At 48.9% G+C, this 18,584-nt stretch overlaps 1 protein-coding gene across 1 annotated transcript in view; it reads right to left on the minus strand.

The window, feature by feature from the left end:
* Positions 1 to 18,584, minus strand: part of SNX29 (sorting nexin 29) — a 507,745-nt gene that overhangs the window by 145,326 nt on the left and 343,835 nt on the right. Inside the window, exons 18-19 of the mRNA XM_081818879.1 lie at positions 10,432 to 10,487; positions 5,285 to 5,366 (exon numbers count right to left, since the gene is read on the minus strand). Of these exons, the coding sequence (XP_081675005.1) occupies positions 5,285 to 5,366; positions 10,432 to 10,487 (138 nt within the window). The remainder of the gene's footprint in view (positions 1 to 5,284; positions 5,367 to 10,431; positions 10,488 to 18,584) is intronic.

Genomic DNA, 18,584 nt, shown 5'->3' on the forward strand with positions numbered 1-18,584 from the left:
AGGAAAGGGGACGTATTCGAGAAAGGGAGAGCTTTGCTGAAACAAAGCAACATTTCTTTTTAATACAAAGGAGATCTAATTAGTTGGGCCGTGCAGATGGAATATTGTACACTGGCCAGTGTTTCCGGTGGCTAAGTTCAAAGGCTGAAATTAATCCCACATAGAGGACTGATTTCAGCTCTACTTAAAACTAACAGTTCTTTTCAAAGGTTAAGATTTGAGGGTTCAGAAAATAAGTGTACCGATGGATTACTTCATACCAGTTTAGTGGCTGTAATATTTGCCTAAGAAAAAAAGGCAGTTTTGTTTTTGTTTTGGGGGGATCTAACATCCCTTTACACACACTACAGCAGGATATTAAAGACGGTGGACCTCAATCTTATTTGTAAGTGGGAGTATTTGGGAAATAAGATCAAACAATCACAAAGGTATAAACCAGGAACTAATTGATTAACAACAAATGTAACTCTATCACACAGAAGTGACAGAAAATCGAGCTCAACAGCTCAACGGTGTGTTAACACAGAGAGAAAGAGACAAAAACCCAGCAAGACTAGTTAGTAAATAGTTTTTCCCATTTTATTATATTTGTTGCTGTTCAATCATTTTGTCCCTGGCTAGTGTCTGGGGGCAGCCAAGCGTTAGCAGGAGCCAGAAGCATCAGAAATATTCATAGATGAAAACCTTAAATCGGGAAAGTTCTGGACATTGATTTTACTGGTATTTTGAGAACTGTTCCAATGCTGCCATTTCCTCCAAGTGCCAGAGCACGCCTGGCCCCCATCTCAGACGTGGGGGCCGAGTGTAGAAACCACAGCACTCAAAGGCATAAACCATTTTTTAAGACCTTGCATTCAACCCTTTCCAGGGACGGCACCTCTTGCCAGAATCCCTTGCGCAAAATACAACTTCAGGCCCCTTCCCACAATATGAAGAATGAAAGCCCAAGCTCTGCCTGCAGCGGGTGAGCTAGCTTAGTTCCTCTTGGCATCCAGAAGCACCTTCTCCAAATCTCCGGGCAGGCTCTCCAGACCCTGACATTGCTCAAGGGAGCAGTTCTGAAGGAATACCCCTGAAACCCATCTACGGCCCGAGCAGACACCACTAACCAGCACCTGCTCTGATAATTATCCAGAGCAAGAGCATCTCAGCCTGGCTTGGGGGTCTGGAAGCCTTGGTGGGTCACAAGACTGTGCCCTGTGGTGGGCCCCGAGCAGTTCGACAAGAACCAGCCAGCTGGGCTGCAGGCATGCCCTCGGCCCATCAACTCCGGGGTACAGGCCGGGCCCCTCCCTTCAGAATGAAGCCACCTGCCCCACTCGCCTCTTAGACATGTGACAAGCTCCACCCTCCTTCTCAGAACCTCTGCCAACTGGTACCTTGGGAGAAAATACTACTTGGGCTAAAAACGTGTTACTGAATGAGAGGCTTCTCAGTGCCTCTGTTGTCTCATCAATAAGATGGGGATAAGAAGAGTTTGTTCACAGGGCGGTTGTGAAGGCTGAGTGAGCTACTGGACAGAATGCACACAGACCAGACAGAGGCAGCGGCCGCTGTGGCTTCCCGGTGGGACTATCACGGTTACTGAGCTACCGTTCGCCGTCTGTTCCCTCCGCCCAGCGAAATTTCCTGAATGTTACTGGTCACGTTACGCTGTCCCAAACTCTTGCTGTTTGCATGATCGTTTACTTAGTGGTGGTGGTGGTGGTGTTGTTTTAACAGGACTCACTTTCTTTCTTCCTAACTTTATTTTAAGAGGAACGTGCATCACCATGGTTGGTGGAAAACAGGATTCTGTGCCATAACTAGAAGGCAAATGTATAAATAAACACAATGAGGGTGCCTGGGTGGCTCAGTCGTTGAGCGTCTGCCTTCGGCTCAGGTCACGATCCCAGGGTCCTGGGATCGAGCCCCACATTGGGCTCCCTGCTCTGCGGGAGGCCTGCTTCTCCCTCTCCCACTCCCCCTGCTTGTGTTCCCTCTCTCGCTGTGTCTCTCTCTGTCAAATAAATAAATAAAATCTTTAAAAAAAAAAAAACCACAATGAAAACAAAACAACGTGCGTGATCAAGCTCAAGTCCGCTCCTGCCAAGGCACTCCTTCGGAGCCTCCCTGTCTCTGCTGAACAGCAAGATTTGAGGGCACGGGCACACAGGGGCCACACTCGGGGTGTCCCTGCGCCCCTTGCCCGTAACCCCAAGCCAGGGAAGAGCTGAAAAGTGAGTGCCTTCCTCCCTGCAGGATTTGGTAGCCACGTCCAGCCTCTGTCTTTCTAAAACCTGACCTGACACACAGAGTGGCCCGCTGTCCCACACTCCTGGAGACACCGTTCTAACTGCCCACCGGCCCAGAGCACTTTCTGCAGCGACGGAAATGTGCTGCACCTGTGCTGCCCCGCACGGTGGCCTCTAGCTGCCTGTGGCTGTTAAAGACACAAAATGTGGCCAGTGGCCTTGAGGAACTGCCTTTTTAATTTCACTGTATTTTAGTTCGTGTAAGTTTAAACGGCTACACGTAGCTAGTGGCTGTTGTACTGGGAAGCCCAGATCTACTGAGGCAACTACATGTGCGGAGCCTTTCCTCTTGGCTCTTCCAATGAACTCTTTCCATTTGGAGGCTAGGCCCTTGGCTTCCTTTGAGGGCCATCTGATGAAGCGTGACAGCAATGTGTCACAGGGATGTAATGGGGGACTGCCTCCTGCATCCCTCAATATTGCCTAATCTAAGGCAATCTGTGTGGAATCTAATCTAATCTAAAGCCCTGTGTGGAAATTTCTCTTGGAGTGCTCTTTGAGGAGCTAACGTATTTTCTTCTCATTAGCCATGGTATTATCCAAAAGAGCCACATTTCCATTTTCATCCTGGCTGCCAGGAAGCCCATAGGAAATTCACAAACCAATGAGAACGGTCATACAGGAGCTCATGACAGATACATGTGATTTTCACAGTTTCCTTAATTCAAGTTCTCCTAGTTTACATTTTCCCAGACCCTGTTATTTGACTTTTTACTTCTATTTCATCATTCTTTTACAGGAGTTTCTCTAGAAATTATCTCAAATCTTTTGGGGAAATATACAGAATGCATTTGTTTAAACAAAGAAAAATAACGTCCAATGGTACCAGCATTTTAAGTGAGTCACCTTCTATCTGATATCATTTATGATAAAAACACTGTAAAACAAAAGCTTTCTCCAACGTTTCCAAACACATGCTCGGATTTTGCTCTTGAGGGACTGACCAGAAGCATGGTTAGCGAAAAGGAGAGAGCTGCCTTCCAGAGGTGCAACATCAGCAAAGATGTTGGAGCACCCACAGTGTGAGAAGAATCTGCTCTGGCTGATGCGGGTGACCCCGGGCCACGTCCTCTAGGCACCTACTGGACCACACCCAGGAAGGCTCTGAAGCCATGAAGGACAGGGACAGAGGGGCACAGATGCCACTGTGATCACCATGCCAACCATCTCCCAGGCAACAGCACATGGGCTGTGTCCGTCTCATTTTGTAACTGACTTCTAGACGTTACAACCTGCCAGATCGCATCCTGGGCCGGCGCTGGGGGGGTTCAGAAATGAAAGGTCAAGGAAACCTCTCGAGTGAGATCACATTTTAATTTCGCTCTAAAATAAAGCTGTCGGCTTCACTTTTTCCATCCTCCAGGCAACACCTCCCAGCTTTGCAATGACCACAAAGCAGAACTCAAAGGACACTCAAGTAAGAGGGATTCTGGTTTGTTTGGCTTAAGAAGAGAAGGAAAACGAAGGGGACATGCAGAAATCTGTCCTGTCTGATTCTTCTCAAGCCCAAGCCGAGAGCATCATGAACACTCAGATTCTCCAACACTTAAGAACCTGCTACTAACTGCCGTTGCCCAGATGAACAAGTAAACTAAAGTCACTCTCTGGTGCAAGCTGCCGTGCCAAGCCCTAGCTCATCTGTCCGTGAGATATTAAGATGCTGATACCCGTTCCTATAAAACACACACCTGCCACCAGGCCTGCCACCGAAGACCACAGAGGGCGGGCATTTGGGAAGATGAGAAGTACAAAGACGAGAATACGGAGTGTGCATGGGGTACCGGCCACTCCTCGAGCTGACAAGACCTTTGCAAGGTAAGTGGTAGGATTGTTTCCGTATTACAGATGAGGAAACAGATTCACTTAAGGTTACGAAATTGAAACCAGGGCTCCTATTTTCAAGTTCACTGTCCTTTTTTCACCACCCCAGGCTCTGGGAAAACATCTTAATAGCTGAGAAGACGTCTTCAATGGTCAATTCCCTACTGAAAAAAAAAAAAAAAAAAAGTGGGTGCGGGGCAGCAAAACTCAAGGCTTTTCACAGAGCTGACAGGGAGTAAGAACAAAACCTAATGAAAGTTGTCGTGATACAAGATGACAGACCCAGGAGACAGCTAAGAGTCAGACTTGAAAACAAAGCAGTCCAGGACAGGTGAACATCAACAGCTGGAGATCAGGATCCAAGATAAACAAAACAAAGAAAAATGACGACAAAAAAGATGGTAAGAAGGCAAGGCTGAAAGAGGCATCGGAAAATCAGAGAAATGATGGAAAACTGGGGTCCCGGGTCCCCAAAGCAGACAAAGGCCCCACAGTCCTTAACACTCAAACCCCAGCCAGGGAGTGACCCTGACACACGCAGTGCTGGCTTTGTCAAGTAACTGCTGCCCCTTCTTTTGAGGAGAGGAGTCTGGTTTTCATTTGGAGAACTGCTCTCCCCTCTCTCCGGCACATCCCAGGGCCAGCAGTGGTCACGTCCGAGCCTGGCCAATCACAGAAGTGCATCACCCAGCCTGGAGGGTCAGAAATGGGTTCCTGATCCAAGACAGGTCTGGGAGAAACGCTGAAATCTCCCAGACAGGCGGAGTGCCATCCATCAAGCTGCAGAGAGCACCAGCCTGAAGAGGACACCTGAGCAGGGGATCCAGGCAGCAGATCTGTGGCTACAGGTTCAACCACGCCTGAGGCCGCACCGACACCTGGACCTCATGGCTGCGACACAAGCCAATAGACTCCATCTCGGCTCCAGCAGTCCGCGCTGAGATCTGCAGTGGCCACACCATGAGGCCTGACCGGCACGAAGAGGCTCCACCCCAGTCCCTCCTGTGTGAATGAGGGAAGGACTCCTTCCTCAGGGAGGCGGGGTAGCTGGAAGGCCGTGGCCTCCTAAGTACAGCGATCCATCACCAAGAGCCAGACAGACCACAGCACCACGAACAGCCGTCCGCTCCACCTGAGCGGGGACATCCAACTGAAAACCAGGGGCTCACCTGATACACATGGAAGGCATTGGCCGCTTTGCCCCGGAGAAACACCGACGGGATCCAGACGTTGATCAGTGCCCGGTTTGATCTGACCAAAAAGAAAGATCAAAATTAGTCATTTTGATTTACCAAGAAAGAGAGAGGAAATCATCTTCTCTAAGAGGCATTACACACAAGCAATTAATTGGTGACAACATCTGTCGCGCACAGGAGTAAGCCCCGGGGCCAGTGTGAGCCTGCTCACCTAGCCCCCAGCATTATTCTGAAGGGACTTAATCCATGTGTGTTTGTTCTTTAGATACACAGTTTGTACTTTGGAATGAGAAAGGGCTGCCCTTCCATTCTTACAACTGAGTCACCGTGACTCAGAATTTATCTAAACCTGTTTCCTCATCTGAAAAAGGGGTTGATAATTGGAAGCCCCCAGGCAGCTACGGAGGGTCACGTGCACTGATGACCACAGGGTACCTGGAGCACCTGGAGGAGTCACGCGGCCTCCTTGCCGTGCTCGCTCTAGACCCTGGCACCCATTTTAAGATCAGATTCCACAACTCTGAAAAACAAACTGAGGGTTCTAGAGGGGAGGGGGGTGGAAGGATGGGTTAGCCTGGTGGTGGGTATTGAGGAGGGCACATTCTGCACGGAGCACTGGGTGTTATGCACAAACAATGAATCATGGAACACTTCATCTAGAACTAATGATGTAATGTATGGGGATTAACATAAGAATAAAAAAAAAAAAAAAGAGTATGTTCTCGTAAGAACCCAAAAAAAAAAAAAAAAGAAAGATCAGATTCCACAAAAAGGCTCAGGAGGCCCACGTCCATGGCTAGGCAAGCAACAGCTATTTGGGGCGGGAAAGGGGAAACCAGGAAGGCAGGCACAAACACCCCTCTTGCAACTTTCGAAACACTGTGTTTGGCTCCAATAAACCAAGATTTAAATTCAAGTGCAAATCATTTACTGAGTACCTATAACATAGGACTCCGTGCTTTCATCTATAGTACTGCAGTTAATGCTCACAGGATATTTAAGGGGTCTTCAAGGGTCCCTTCGGTTCTCTGAGTTCTGTGAGTTTTGTCTTATGTGATGACTTTCACCTAACTGTGAATCTCTGGGTCCACATACCCGCCACCACCAATCTTCCACCCAGCTGAATCCAAGGCATGCGGACAGACGGGCTGACTGTCGCTAATGCTTGAAGATCAATCCTGACGGTTACCAAAACGGTACCACACAATTCTGGAAGGGCTGGGAGGTTCCAGTCCCGGCCTCTACTTAGTCGTCCCAGGGCTAAATGCTTTCTCCTGAACTTTCCTCCTCTCTCAAGAGCAGCTCATAGCCATGCGCCAGCCTCCTGTGCTTAGAACACAATTGGAGACAATGGTGGAAGATCCCATGACTCAGTGGCCTCCCAATCTCTACAGTGGAGAGCAGTTTCGTTTCACAAAGAAATGGTTCTCTCCTGAAGCAGCATTTCTTCTAAGCTCTGAGATGAGGCGCTGACCTCCTTCATGGGGCAAAATAATTCATCACTTCCTCAGAGCTCCAAGTAAAAACTGCAATTCTGAGCCATCAAGTTGGTTTGTACATCTAATAGCATTCCTCCTGTAAAGGTCTCCCATTGTACTAGGGCCTAAGTGCTCCCCTTTCATTTCTGTCAAGGGAGTGGGTGCAGTGCAGAAATGTACCGAACAATCTGCTTTTCATTAACCTTCCTGATTGGGAAGGGCCAGACACCCCCGGCTGGCTTAGGCATTTCTCCCTTTCAGAGCATTTCCCATACAGTGTTAGAATTGTTTACATGACTGGGGCTCCTGGGTGGCACAGCTGGTTAAGTGTCCGACTCTTGGTTTCAGCTCAGGTCATGATCTCAGGGTTGTGGGATCAAGCCCTGCATCAGGCTCCAGACTCAGTGCAGTCCGCTTGAGATTCTCTCCCTCTCCGTCTGCCTCACCTATTTCTGTTCTCTCTCTAAAATAAATAATCTTAAAAAAAAAAAAAAAATGAGGGGCACTTGGATGGCTCAGGTGGTTAAGCGTCTGCCTTCGGCTCAGGTCACAATCCCAGAGTCCTGGGATCAAGCTCTGCGTGGACTCCCTGCTCAGCAAGGAATCAGCTTCTCCCTCTCCCTCTCCCTCTGACCCTCCCCTCTGCTCCTGCTCTTGCACTCTCTTTCCCTCTCTCAAAACAATATATTTTAAAAATCTTAAAAAAAAAAAAAAAAAGAATTGCTGGAGTGCCTGGGTGGCTCAGTCGGTTAAGCATCTGCCTTCCGCTCACGTCACCTCAGGGTCCTGGGATCGAGTCCCGCATCTGGCTCCCTGATCAGCGGGGAGTCTGCTTCTCCCTCTGCCCCTGCTTGCGCGCTCTCTCTCGTTCTCAAATAAAGTCTTAAAAGAATTATTTACATGACCATCTCTCTCCTAGATATTAATTCATTTGCTCACTCTTCTGTTTCTTCGTGCACAAAGCAAGCACTTATTGAGAGCCTACTACATGGCAGTCACTACTCTAGATCCTGGAGACAGAGCAAGGAAGCAAGCCGACACAGTCCCCGCCCTCAGGGAGTGAGAGAGAGACAACTCCCTTAACGATTATTCCACTAAGGCCCAAGAAGATGCTTTGTGTAATTTCCATGTTTTTAGGTTTACAGAGATTTGTATTGTGGCCTAATGTATGGTCTAGCCTAGAGAATGTTCCAGTACACTTAAGAAGAAAGTATACTCGGGCACCTGGGTGGCTCAGTTGGTTAAGCGACTGCCTTCGGCTCAGGTCATGATCCTGGAGTCCCGGGATCGAGTCCAACGTCGGGCTCCCTGCTCAGCAGGGAGTCTGCCTCTCTCTCTGACCCACCCCCCTCTCATGCTATCTCATTCTCTCTCTCAAATAAATAAATAAAATCTTTAAAAAAAAAAAAAAAAGAAGAAGAAGAAAGTATACTCTGCTCAGGGATCTACGGATGCCTGTCGGATCTAACTGGTTTACAGATTGTTCGAGTCCTCTGTTTCCTCGCTGGTCTTCTCTCTAGTTGTTCTACCCAACATGGCAAGTGGGGTATTGAAATTTCCAACTATTACTGCAGAACTACCTATTTCTTCCTTCATTTCTGTCAATTTTCACATGCTAAGTTTTGGGGCTCGGTTGGTAGGTACATAGATATTTCCAGTTGTTAAAAGACATTATTTAGTTATCACTGTTGTTAGTGCCACCAAGGAATATTGGATCTCAGGACAGTGAAAGGCGCTGGTGAGGGTGGGGGCAGGGTGGGGGGCTGAGGCATCACAGAGGCTAGGGAAACGGTCTTTGGGAGGGGCTTTGGGGAATACTAGGAGTGAGCCAAGTTGGGGAGGGTAGGCTGAGGCTGGAAAGGTGCTTCAGGCAGGGAGATTAACATCTGTGAGGGGCACAGCCCAGATGAAGATTTCCTAGGTTTGAATCCTGCCTTCAGTGTGTTCTCTGGAGGACGATACCCATGTCACAGGGTTGTCAAAGGGACTCAGTGGGTGAGAATAATGCCTGGCACAGAGGAAACAGTCTGGAAGTAATGATCCCGAGCAGGGAAGACCAGGTGAGTTAGAGGAGTCACGGTGGCCACGGGGGCTGTGTGCAGGGAGAAGACAGGGGACGGCTGAGGATGAAACCAGAGGTCAGCAAGGAAGGGCCTTCTGTGCAAACTACATGAGGGATGTGGGCCTCCCTCTTGAGAGAGGAAAATGGCACCTCCCTCCGGCTTTAGTGGAGATGCACAAACCCAAGGGAGGGGGCTGCAAACCTCTGGGACAGAGATGATGGAGCCGGACCAGGCAGTGGCTGCTTGAGGGCAGGGACTAAGTCTTATTCATGCCCTCCATCAAGGACCTGGCATGACCACCCCCACCCCAGGAAGTGCCTGACTGCTTTCTGCTATAATGGTGAGCCTTCTGCCTCACAACGGCCTCTGAAACCCCCCCTCTACAGCTCTCACCTCTCTGCCCAGCTCCCCCCCCACAGGCCGCCACCCCATAACCCTCTTCACACTGTACCCCCGCTCCCCCCACAGGCCCACAGGGGGCAAGCTCACCTCCAATATCCATCCCTCATGGCTTCGCCTCACGTTGACCCCTCACCCTACACCAGCCTGACAGCCACCCAAGCACCGAGCGGCCTCCTGAACCCTCTGCATTTTTCGTCACCTCCCTGTCACTGCCACCGCTGCCCTGTGAGGTTGGCAGCGTGACCTTCACCGTATGAATGAGGGACTCAGGCCCAGCAAGGTCTAGAGGCTTGCCCAAGGTCATAGCAATGTGAATCCTGTAGCTGGGACGGCAGGAAGGGTCAGCCTGGCTCTGATAAATGCCCTTTCTGATGCCCCACCCTAGCCCTCCAGAGGCGGGCTTTGCCCAGATGACACTTGCTCTCAGGGAGGCTGGGCCACCTTCTGCTCCGGACAACTGAATGAGAGCAGAGGGAGGCTCTGCGGGGCCCTAAGCTGGGACCTGCTCCACTGTCTTTACCAGCCCAAGGGGATTACCTGTCCAAACCCCAAGGCAACCTGATCTGAAATAGCCTGAAGACCAACTAAGCGCTTCAGGAGTTTACTGTCAGAGGCACCAGACAGAATCACATCCAGTAACCAATCAGACCCATGCCCTGAACCACTATGGTTTCCAGTAACTTCAGGGTTTATAAACTCATGTTCCTCCAGGAGACACTCAGCTAGTGAAATGAGAGCAGCAGGCCGGAGTCAGGCACCAGGGGTGGGGGTGGGGGGGACACAGGGACAGACAGACGACCGTGATCAGCAGAAAAGCACAGGCCCTGTGTGAGGGACGCAGCCACGACTCAGCTCCCACTGTGGCCTGGTAGGGATTGGAGCCTTTTTTTTTTAATTTTTAAAATGAAATTTACATTCTTACGTGATAGCTTCCAAATCCTAAATGTCGGCCAAAAAAAATTAATTGTTTTCCAATACCCAGGAACAGAAATTAAACACATTTGAAGGCCAGGCTCCGGCTATAGGCGAACAACTTCTCACCTCCAAGATAACCAAATTGGCCCATGCAGATTTCAACAGTGATTTTAGTTTCCCCCTGTAGTCTTCTGGGGACACAAGCCCAACAACAGAGTCCTATTTCTAAAGGGCCCCTAGTGAGCAGATGCCGTGGACTTACATTTCAAAATCCGACAAACTCTGGTCTTCGGATGTTTGACTCAAATCTCCAGGCACCTGCCATCGGGAGAGGGGGAAGGGAGAGAGAAAAGCGCATCTTGGTTACCATGGTTTGCATAATCACCTAAGAATTCTGCCTCTCAAAGATCCCTGAACATTTCCTGTTCAGAATGAGGTGAAAAAGCAGTTACTGAGAAACAGTAAGAGATTTTGTGGAAGGATGGGTTAGAGACGGTGTTATGGTAATAAAAATATGCCACCATGAGGGATCTCAATTATCTTCACGGAGAACGGACTGTTAATCCTATTGAGATAATAGCAGGCCTGTAAAATCATGTAATTTTGGAGCTATAAAGGCCTAATTAGGATGTGAGATGCGAGATATCAAATGAGCAGTGGAAAAAATATCCACTGTCACCATGATGAACATCACACACACAGACACACCTAGTACGTAAACACAAAAGGCCAACGTCTGCCCCCACATGGCTCTATCCTTCCCGCCTCGTGATGCATGAGCAATTTAAGGCAGAACACAGCTGCTGCCGCTGACTCAGAAGTGCCCCGCGAGAACGTGATTGGGTAACAGAAACTGCATGCCCCGCAGGATGGCAGGTTCTACGTAAAGCAAGCTCGCAAAATGGTCAGCACTAGCAGCTGCCCCAGGAACAGTGACGTTACGTCCAGGGAAGGAGCTTCTGATCGAATGGAAGGATGCCAACGGAAACAGGGAAGACCAAGGGCAACAGGGGAGGGTGTGGGCTCGTGAGGGCAAGAGCATTTATCATGTTCATCAATTTCCCTAACAAGCACCCCCAACACACACACACACACACACACACACACGCACACACACACACTTCACAGATGAGGAAACAGGTTCAGGGAGGCTGAGACCTTGCCCAAGGCCACACATGCAGGAACTGGATCTGAATTCAGGTCTGTCCAACTTCAAAGCAACTTCTGCTGCTATAAACCTGCAGCAAACACAGGGAAAACCAGCTACAAGGTGGAAGAAGCTACAACTTGAACCCTTTCCAGGGGGCTGGAGACACAGAAGGTAACTCCCTCTGCGGCAGGAGAAGGCCATGGTTCTGGAGGCTTGGCTCTGGGGGCACACCGGTCAGGATAAACCCCCGCTCCACGGGTTCCCGGCCCTGTGGCCATGAGCCAATCACTGGGCTGCTCTGTGCCACACTGTCCTCACGTGTAGAACAGGTAGGATAGTCCCACACCTCAGAGGGTCGTCCCGAACACAAAACCTGCTGCCTGCAGGGTATGCACAAGAGTGCTTGGCAGGTGGGAAGTTCCCAGGAACTGTGCACTGTACGAATAATGTGGCAATTATTGAGAGAAGCAGGGTGTTCTGCTATCCTTGACACCAACACAGAATCTGTCCCACCAGCCCAAGGGCTATCTCTCACCCCACACATGGCAGCCCGGAGGGAGAACCGGAGAACCACCCCACCTGAGCCCTTGACAGGTGTGTGGAGCTAAGCAGTTACAATGGGCTCCACAGCAGCTTTTGCTAGGAAGCTGCTATTGAGAGATTCCTTCAAACCCAATAGGGAGAAACCTGTCTACCGCCAACCTGAGAAAACCTTGGTTTCAAAAAACCAGGCACTCCCTGGGCTGGGTCTGAGTGTGGCCCTGCTGTGAGGGTGAGCGTCATTTTCCTATGGATGGCTGGGAAGAGAGGCAGTATAATCTACTAGGGAAGCCATGAGGCTGTGTCCCACAGCCCCTACAAACGTCACATCCTCTGACCCAGAGAGCTCACTCCCAGGATTTATCTACATGAAATAATCAAAGACATGGGCCAGAATTTACATCAAAGATCATTCCTCTTTCCATTGCTTAGATGAGTTGAAAAAAATTTTTTCAAACAATCTAAAGGTCCAACTATACAGAAATGATTTGGGAAATTGTATGAGATGACCTGATTTCTTTTTTTAAAAAGCAGTTACACATGCACACTCATGAGAGTACAAGCATAGTAATAATTCTGGAGAAATATATAGGAAAACTAACAGTGGCTATCATTGATAATGCAGTAGGAGTGGGAATGGGAAAAAGAGAGGCTGAATTTTCATTTGCTGTATTTCCATTAAGATTAAAAAAATATATCTTTTGAATCAATTGCTTTAGAAAAATATTTTAAATGTGCTTTTGAAGAACAAAATAGCTTTCCATGTGCTGTAATGAAAAGATCTCCAGGACAGATCAAGTAAGAACCGAAGCAGGGTGCACCTGGGGAGCAAAAGTGGAGAGTTAAGACTATCAAGTTGTATTTGGTTTTGCATCAAGAAGCATCAGCAGTGAACTTGAAGACACCTAGAAAAGGGGCACCCTGTGGGCACCAGGAGGTGGGAGTGGGGGCCTGTGCAGCTGGTGCACAGACTAGAAAGGAGGCTTTTTATTAGGCACTCCTTTACATCGTTGGAGCTTTGAAATAATGTACTGCCAATTAAACATTTAAATAAAAACTTACTATCCTGGGGCGCCTGGGTGGCTCAGTCGTTAAGTGTCTGCTTTCGGCTCAGGCCATGATCCCGGGGTCCTGGGATCGAGCCCCGCATCAAGCTCCCTGCTCAGCAGGAAGCCTGCTTCTCCCTCTCCCACTCCCCCTGCTTGTGTTCCCTCTCTCGCTGTGTCTCTCTCTGTCAAATAAATAAATAAAATCTTTAAAAAAATAACCTTATTATCCCACCAAAAGAGTGCTTCTGATAAATTTTTCATGGCACAGAAAACAGCTCCTGGTATCTGTGGGAGCTGCAAATGCCCAGTCTGGGTAACAACATGACTTAGGACGTCCACGTATCAGGTCAGAACGAAGCAGGTCAGAAAGATGACCCTGGCAGAGCTCGGGGAGGGAGAAGACAGATGGATCTGCGTTATGTATTTGAACTTTCCTGTACTGTCTCCAATGAAGGTGCATTACCCATGTAACCATAAACAGACACGTATTACATATTAAGAGTCACTCATATTACTGTGTGAAGTAAATAAGATACTCTTTCCAATCCACCCGCCACAAAAATGCATTTGGCTAAAATGCAGAAAACCAGGAAATAGAGACTTTGCCTTCCATCGTTCTTCTCTTACGCACGTGGGATGGAAAAGGACAAGAGGAGGCTCGGAAGGGACGTCACCGTGCGGACACCACTCTCCCCTTGGCGCTTCCGCACAGAGCCCTGTGGACACGGCCAGGACTCTAGCGCCTTCTCCAGCAGCTGTGGGGTGGCTCTTGGCCTCTCTTCCCTGAGCCTCCCCCTCCACACCTGGGTCTGGGGAAGGCTGTTCTGGCATGACGGGAGAAACAGGTAAGCAGACTGGAGGAGGGGCTCTCAGGCTATGAAGACACCTGCCACACCATTACGTGCGTCACGCCGCCGCCTTTAAATCAACCTCATTTCAGACTGGAAGTGCACAGAGCTTGGACCCAGGGAACCGGGTGAGGGAACAGGGAAGGTTCTGACTGGGTTGAGCCCACCGAGCTGAAGGGAAAAGGTGACCAGAGGACTCAAGTAAAAGAGAAGGTGAGGGCTTTAAGGACAGACATCACTCTACAATGCTAAGAATAAAAAAGCTTCTTCTAAAACAATTGATTCTCGAAAGGCATTTTCTTCACGGATAAGTTAACCCTCAGGGGTGTTGATTTTTAGGGAGCATTTTGGACAATGGATCTATGTAGCTGGGAGGTGTTAAACCCTTCCGAATTAGGAGCTTTTCTTCTCATTATGTGGCCTTATTGGTATCAGCAAGCCGGGAGACATTTACATGTGTCCGTGAGTTCCGGAGACTCTGCTGGAAAAGGATCTGTCAACTTTCTGACCTCTGTGGAATGTATCCTGCAAATCAGGCCAAGCTCGACAGCACCTGCATGCTGATCACCGATGCCCAAACTTACGCAATTTTAACATTTTGTCTTTTCATGCTGTCTATCCAGACTGGTACCAGATATCATCTGGGGTTTACAGACCTCATCCAGAAAGCTCATTTTACTCCACAGCCTGGCAATGAAAAAAGTGTGGGGCAGGGAGTATTTTGCAAGAAAAATCAACTTTCTATTGCCACTGGCCACAAACATCCCTTGTAACACCCCATGAAGCTATAGGCAATCCTGGAGGACGGATCTCTGAGATACAGCCTGTTTGGTTCACCCTCAACAGGGCGCATAAAAAAGTGATCAGCAGCATGGATGCCCTCATTCCCTTCTCCCTGGCCCTGCAGACAAGGCAGGTCCCCATGTGGCCTGTGGTCTGGGGAACCACGCAGCAGTAGGCGGGGGTGGGAAAGGCAGAGCCCATTACTGGAGAAACACAGCAGCCCTGATTCCTGGATCCTCCTGGACAGACAGCCCAGGTGCTACAGACACATGGATCGGGAGAGAATCCGCTTCCGGGGTGCATCAGCAAAGAAGCTTCCCCCACCTCTCCTGACTCAGGATTTCCTGGTTTTTGAGGTGGGGGGCTGCTGGGGAGCAGGGACAGGCCAGTTTCCTGGGTTTCGGAGTGGGGGTGCTGGGGAGCAGGGACGGGCCAGCTAACCACAGCCCCTCACATCCAGAATTTAGATACTGGTTCACCCTGGTGCTCTGACTGGGATTCTTCAAGCCTAGGATAAGGGCTCAGATAAAAGAGATTCTGCCAGAACGAATAACACATGTGCTGCGTAATGTTTATTTAAATACAAAGGGAAGGAGGGAGGAAGAGAGGAGAGAACTAATCAGCTGCCAGAGCCACAGGAAAAACTCTACCTCCTTCTACTTCCAGAATCAGGATCCAAGCAGAGGCAGCAAAGGGGGACGCAGCATACTCCCCTTGCTTGCAGCTGCCCTTGCTTCCAGTCCTGGGGGGGCTGCAAACATACACACACCACCACCAAGCATCGTCAAAGGCTTCCTGCTTTACGAAGCGCTTTCCCATCACAACTCTTCCCACATCCTCCTCCTCCTCACAGCCCTGTGGGCACAGGCATCACCCCCATTTCCCAGGCAAGGACAGGAGGATTCGGCGTGGATAAACAGAAGAATCAGAGACGCCATGAGGCCAGCACCAACCGCCAGAAGAATGAGTGCGCCATCTTGGATGTCCAGCTCAGTGGAGCCCCAGATGACTGCAGCCCCAGCCGACGGAGCAAAACCACTGAGCACCGTCAACCCACAGAATCATGAACTGTAAGAAAAGGGTTGTGTTTTGAAGTCATCAGGTTTTGGTGTGGTTTGACATACAGCAAGAGGTATCCCAAAAAGTAACTTTCTCAGGGTTGTTCAGCTAGTAAGTGACAGAGGTGGGAGTCAAATGCAGGTGGGTCTGGCTCCAGAGTCTACACTTTTTATCACCAAGCTATGCTGCCTCCCACTATAAAGTCCCCAGTCTTTGCATTTTGCTTCTGTATAAGGGGAGGCCTGGAAGAAGTAACCCAGATCCACAATGAAGAGGCTCTGCTGGTATAGAGACCTCTGATGGAGTGAAGAAGGTCCGTAAAGACTCAACCGCTCAAGAGCAGACGTGCACAGGTATACACATGGGTCTAAAACCCCAAGCCTTTCTTACAGCCTGTCTTCTTTGATGCCACACCGGACCTAGAGGAACAAGGCATAGGCCTCACCCAGTCCAAGGTGGCTGGCTTTCACCCCAGGAAATCCCAGGTCCTTTCCCATCTTTTGGATACACATGTCAGCCCAAAGACTCCAAGCAGAACACATCAAGTCTCAATGGACTAGCAGAAAATCGGGCATTCTGACGGTTAGGGAAGCCTCCTACTGCCTGTTAGAGAAGTCACCCGGCTTCAACAAACCCTGGTTTCTTCCTCCCTTACTTGTCTCTGACAACCTGTCTCTGAGTGCCCTATTAGAAAGAATCCACAAAGACGAGGGGACCCCCGCCCAACATGTGTTCAACACCTACTACGTGCCAGTGTATTCGCACCTTTAATGCTCAAATAACGTTTGAAGCAAGAATTATGTCAAGTCATGTTCCCCTGCTCTCTTCCCCCAACCTGTTTGTACAGCTGGCCCTTTTCTTACCCTTTAAGACTCAGCTAAAATACGCATTCCTAGGAGTGCCCTGACCGCCAAAACTAAGTGGCCCTCCAGTGCCACGTCTCCGGCTCATGCCACATGGCTGGCCACGGCGGCATTCCAGCTTGTCTGTGCACCGGCCCCTCCCTGGGAGCAGGAGGACACGTGCCCTGTGACACTCGGCAGCCTGGCCCAGCACCTGGCCCAGCGCGGACACTGAATTAGTGTTTGTGACGGAAGAAATGGTTGATAATATAAGCTGTATTTCCACACTGAAATGTCAATCTATTTTGAAACTGCTTTGTAGCCAATTCGCAATCTTCACGCATGATAAGGATAACTTGGTCTGGAGATAAGAAAAATCAAAGGAAGAGAATTGTATTCTCTCTCTCCTAATTACACGGCTTTCAGATTTACCGCTCAGAAGAAAAGGCAAAAGGCAGATATTATGGAGCAGCCAATCTTTGTCCCAATCACGAAATGACACCCATGATTTATGTTTTCCAGAGTCACTTTCTTCCTCATCGAACTTTTCAAATAGCCTTCCCTTAAGCAATTAACCCTCACTTTGCACTGCCAAAAACAACCACTATTTCCCGGCCCCCCCTACAACCCTACTTTCTAATTTTTTAAAATAAGGAACAAAACGTGCAATGGCACAGCTGTCTTCCAGCATGGCTGGCCAAGGCCCTGGCCTGCGCCCTGAGCACGAGGTCAGCCTGGGCTTTCTGGGCCCGCCGGAGGCAGCCAGCCCAGGTCTGGGCCACTTTCAGGCTTCTGGGTTTATCTGTTCATTTGTTGTTTTGTTCTACGAACAATGAGAGGCATTCGTGCGGTTTAAAAAAATCAGCTGAGGTCAAAGACTCTCCGTGGCGAGTAAAGCATTGGCAACGAAGAGCTTTCAGGAGTTTTTTAGGCTGTCGTCTGGGAAGCCCTGGAAACTTGAACCAGTGCAGACTAGGACACTTCTGTGAATTAGGTTTTGATGGGTCAGTTTCTCCGAAAAGACTATGAAGGTCTCAAGGACAGTATTTCCAGAGCCCACGATGGTATCAGGCAAACACTAGTTGCTCAGTGAATGTTCCCATTGGATGGAGAGATGACAGATAGAGAAATGGATACATGGAGCAAAGGAATTTCAGGGAAGGGGCACGAGGAAAGTATTCAGTCGACTAAGAATGAACATCACGTTTCTCTGCAAGTAATGAAGATGCACGGACAACAGACGTGCACCCAGCTCTACTGGGACATACACCCAATACCACTGACGGCAGTGAGAGCCGGGAAACAAGCAATGAAATGGCTCCATAAAATGGTACCATCAGAGCCCGACCGCACAAGGACTAGAACAGCATGGACGTCCTCCGCTAACAAGAAACGACCTCCAGCATATGATGTCAGGTGACAAGAGCAAGACCCAAAACAACAGGTCAGGTAAAGTACTAGTTTCACCAAGAAGCTGGAAGATAGACACGCATCTGCATTAACCATTTCCAGAAAGACATACAAGAAACAGCCAACCCTTGGACGCCTTTATGGGAAGGGCTCTGAAAAGCAAGGGCGTGAGGAAGATAAGAGTTGTTTTTTTTTTTTTTACTGTACAACTTTATACCTTATCAAGTTCTGCTACATTCAAGAGTAGTCACCCTTTCAAAATAAATGTATCAACCTTGAAATTTTAAACTAAGGGGAAAACTTACTATGTCTATGTTGAGGGGGAAAGCAGGATAGTGACTAACTCTGAGGTAGGTGGTGGGGACTGACTGGGAAAGGGTATCAAGGAACATTCTGGGGTGATGGCAAAGTTCTGGGTCTCATGCTACACAGTGCAGGCACTTGTCAGAACTCAGTGAGCATGCAATGAAGACGGGCTAATACCTGCAATTTGTTTTGAAATGCATTTTGAAAAAAGATGAATTGAGGGGATATAAAAGGGAAGGAGAGAAAGCAATGGATGGAAGGATGCAAGATAAAGCAAGTACAGGAAGCTGTTAATGGCAGAATCTATGTGGTGGGTACACAGGTGTTCCTGGTAAAATTCTTTAACACAGCTGTTTTAAAATTTTCAAGTAGAATGTTGGAAAAAATAAGTTTTGATCAACCAAATGATCAAATGAATGACCAAATTA

The sequence above is a fragment of the Leptonychotes weddellii genome, chromosome 5, assembly GCF_054177405.1.
Source record: "Leptonychotes weddellii isolate Sample4059 chromosome 5, ASM5417740v2, whole genome shotgun sequence".
In the NCBI taxonomy this organism is placed as follows: Eukaryota; Metazoa; Chordata; class Mammalia; order Carnivora; family Phocidae; genus Leptonychotes; species Leptonychotes weddellii.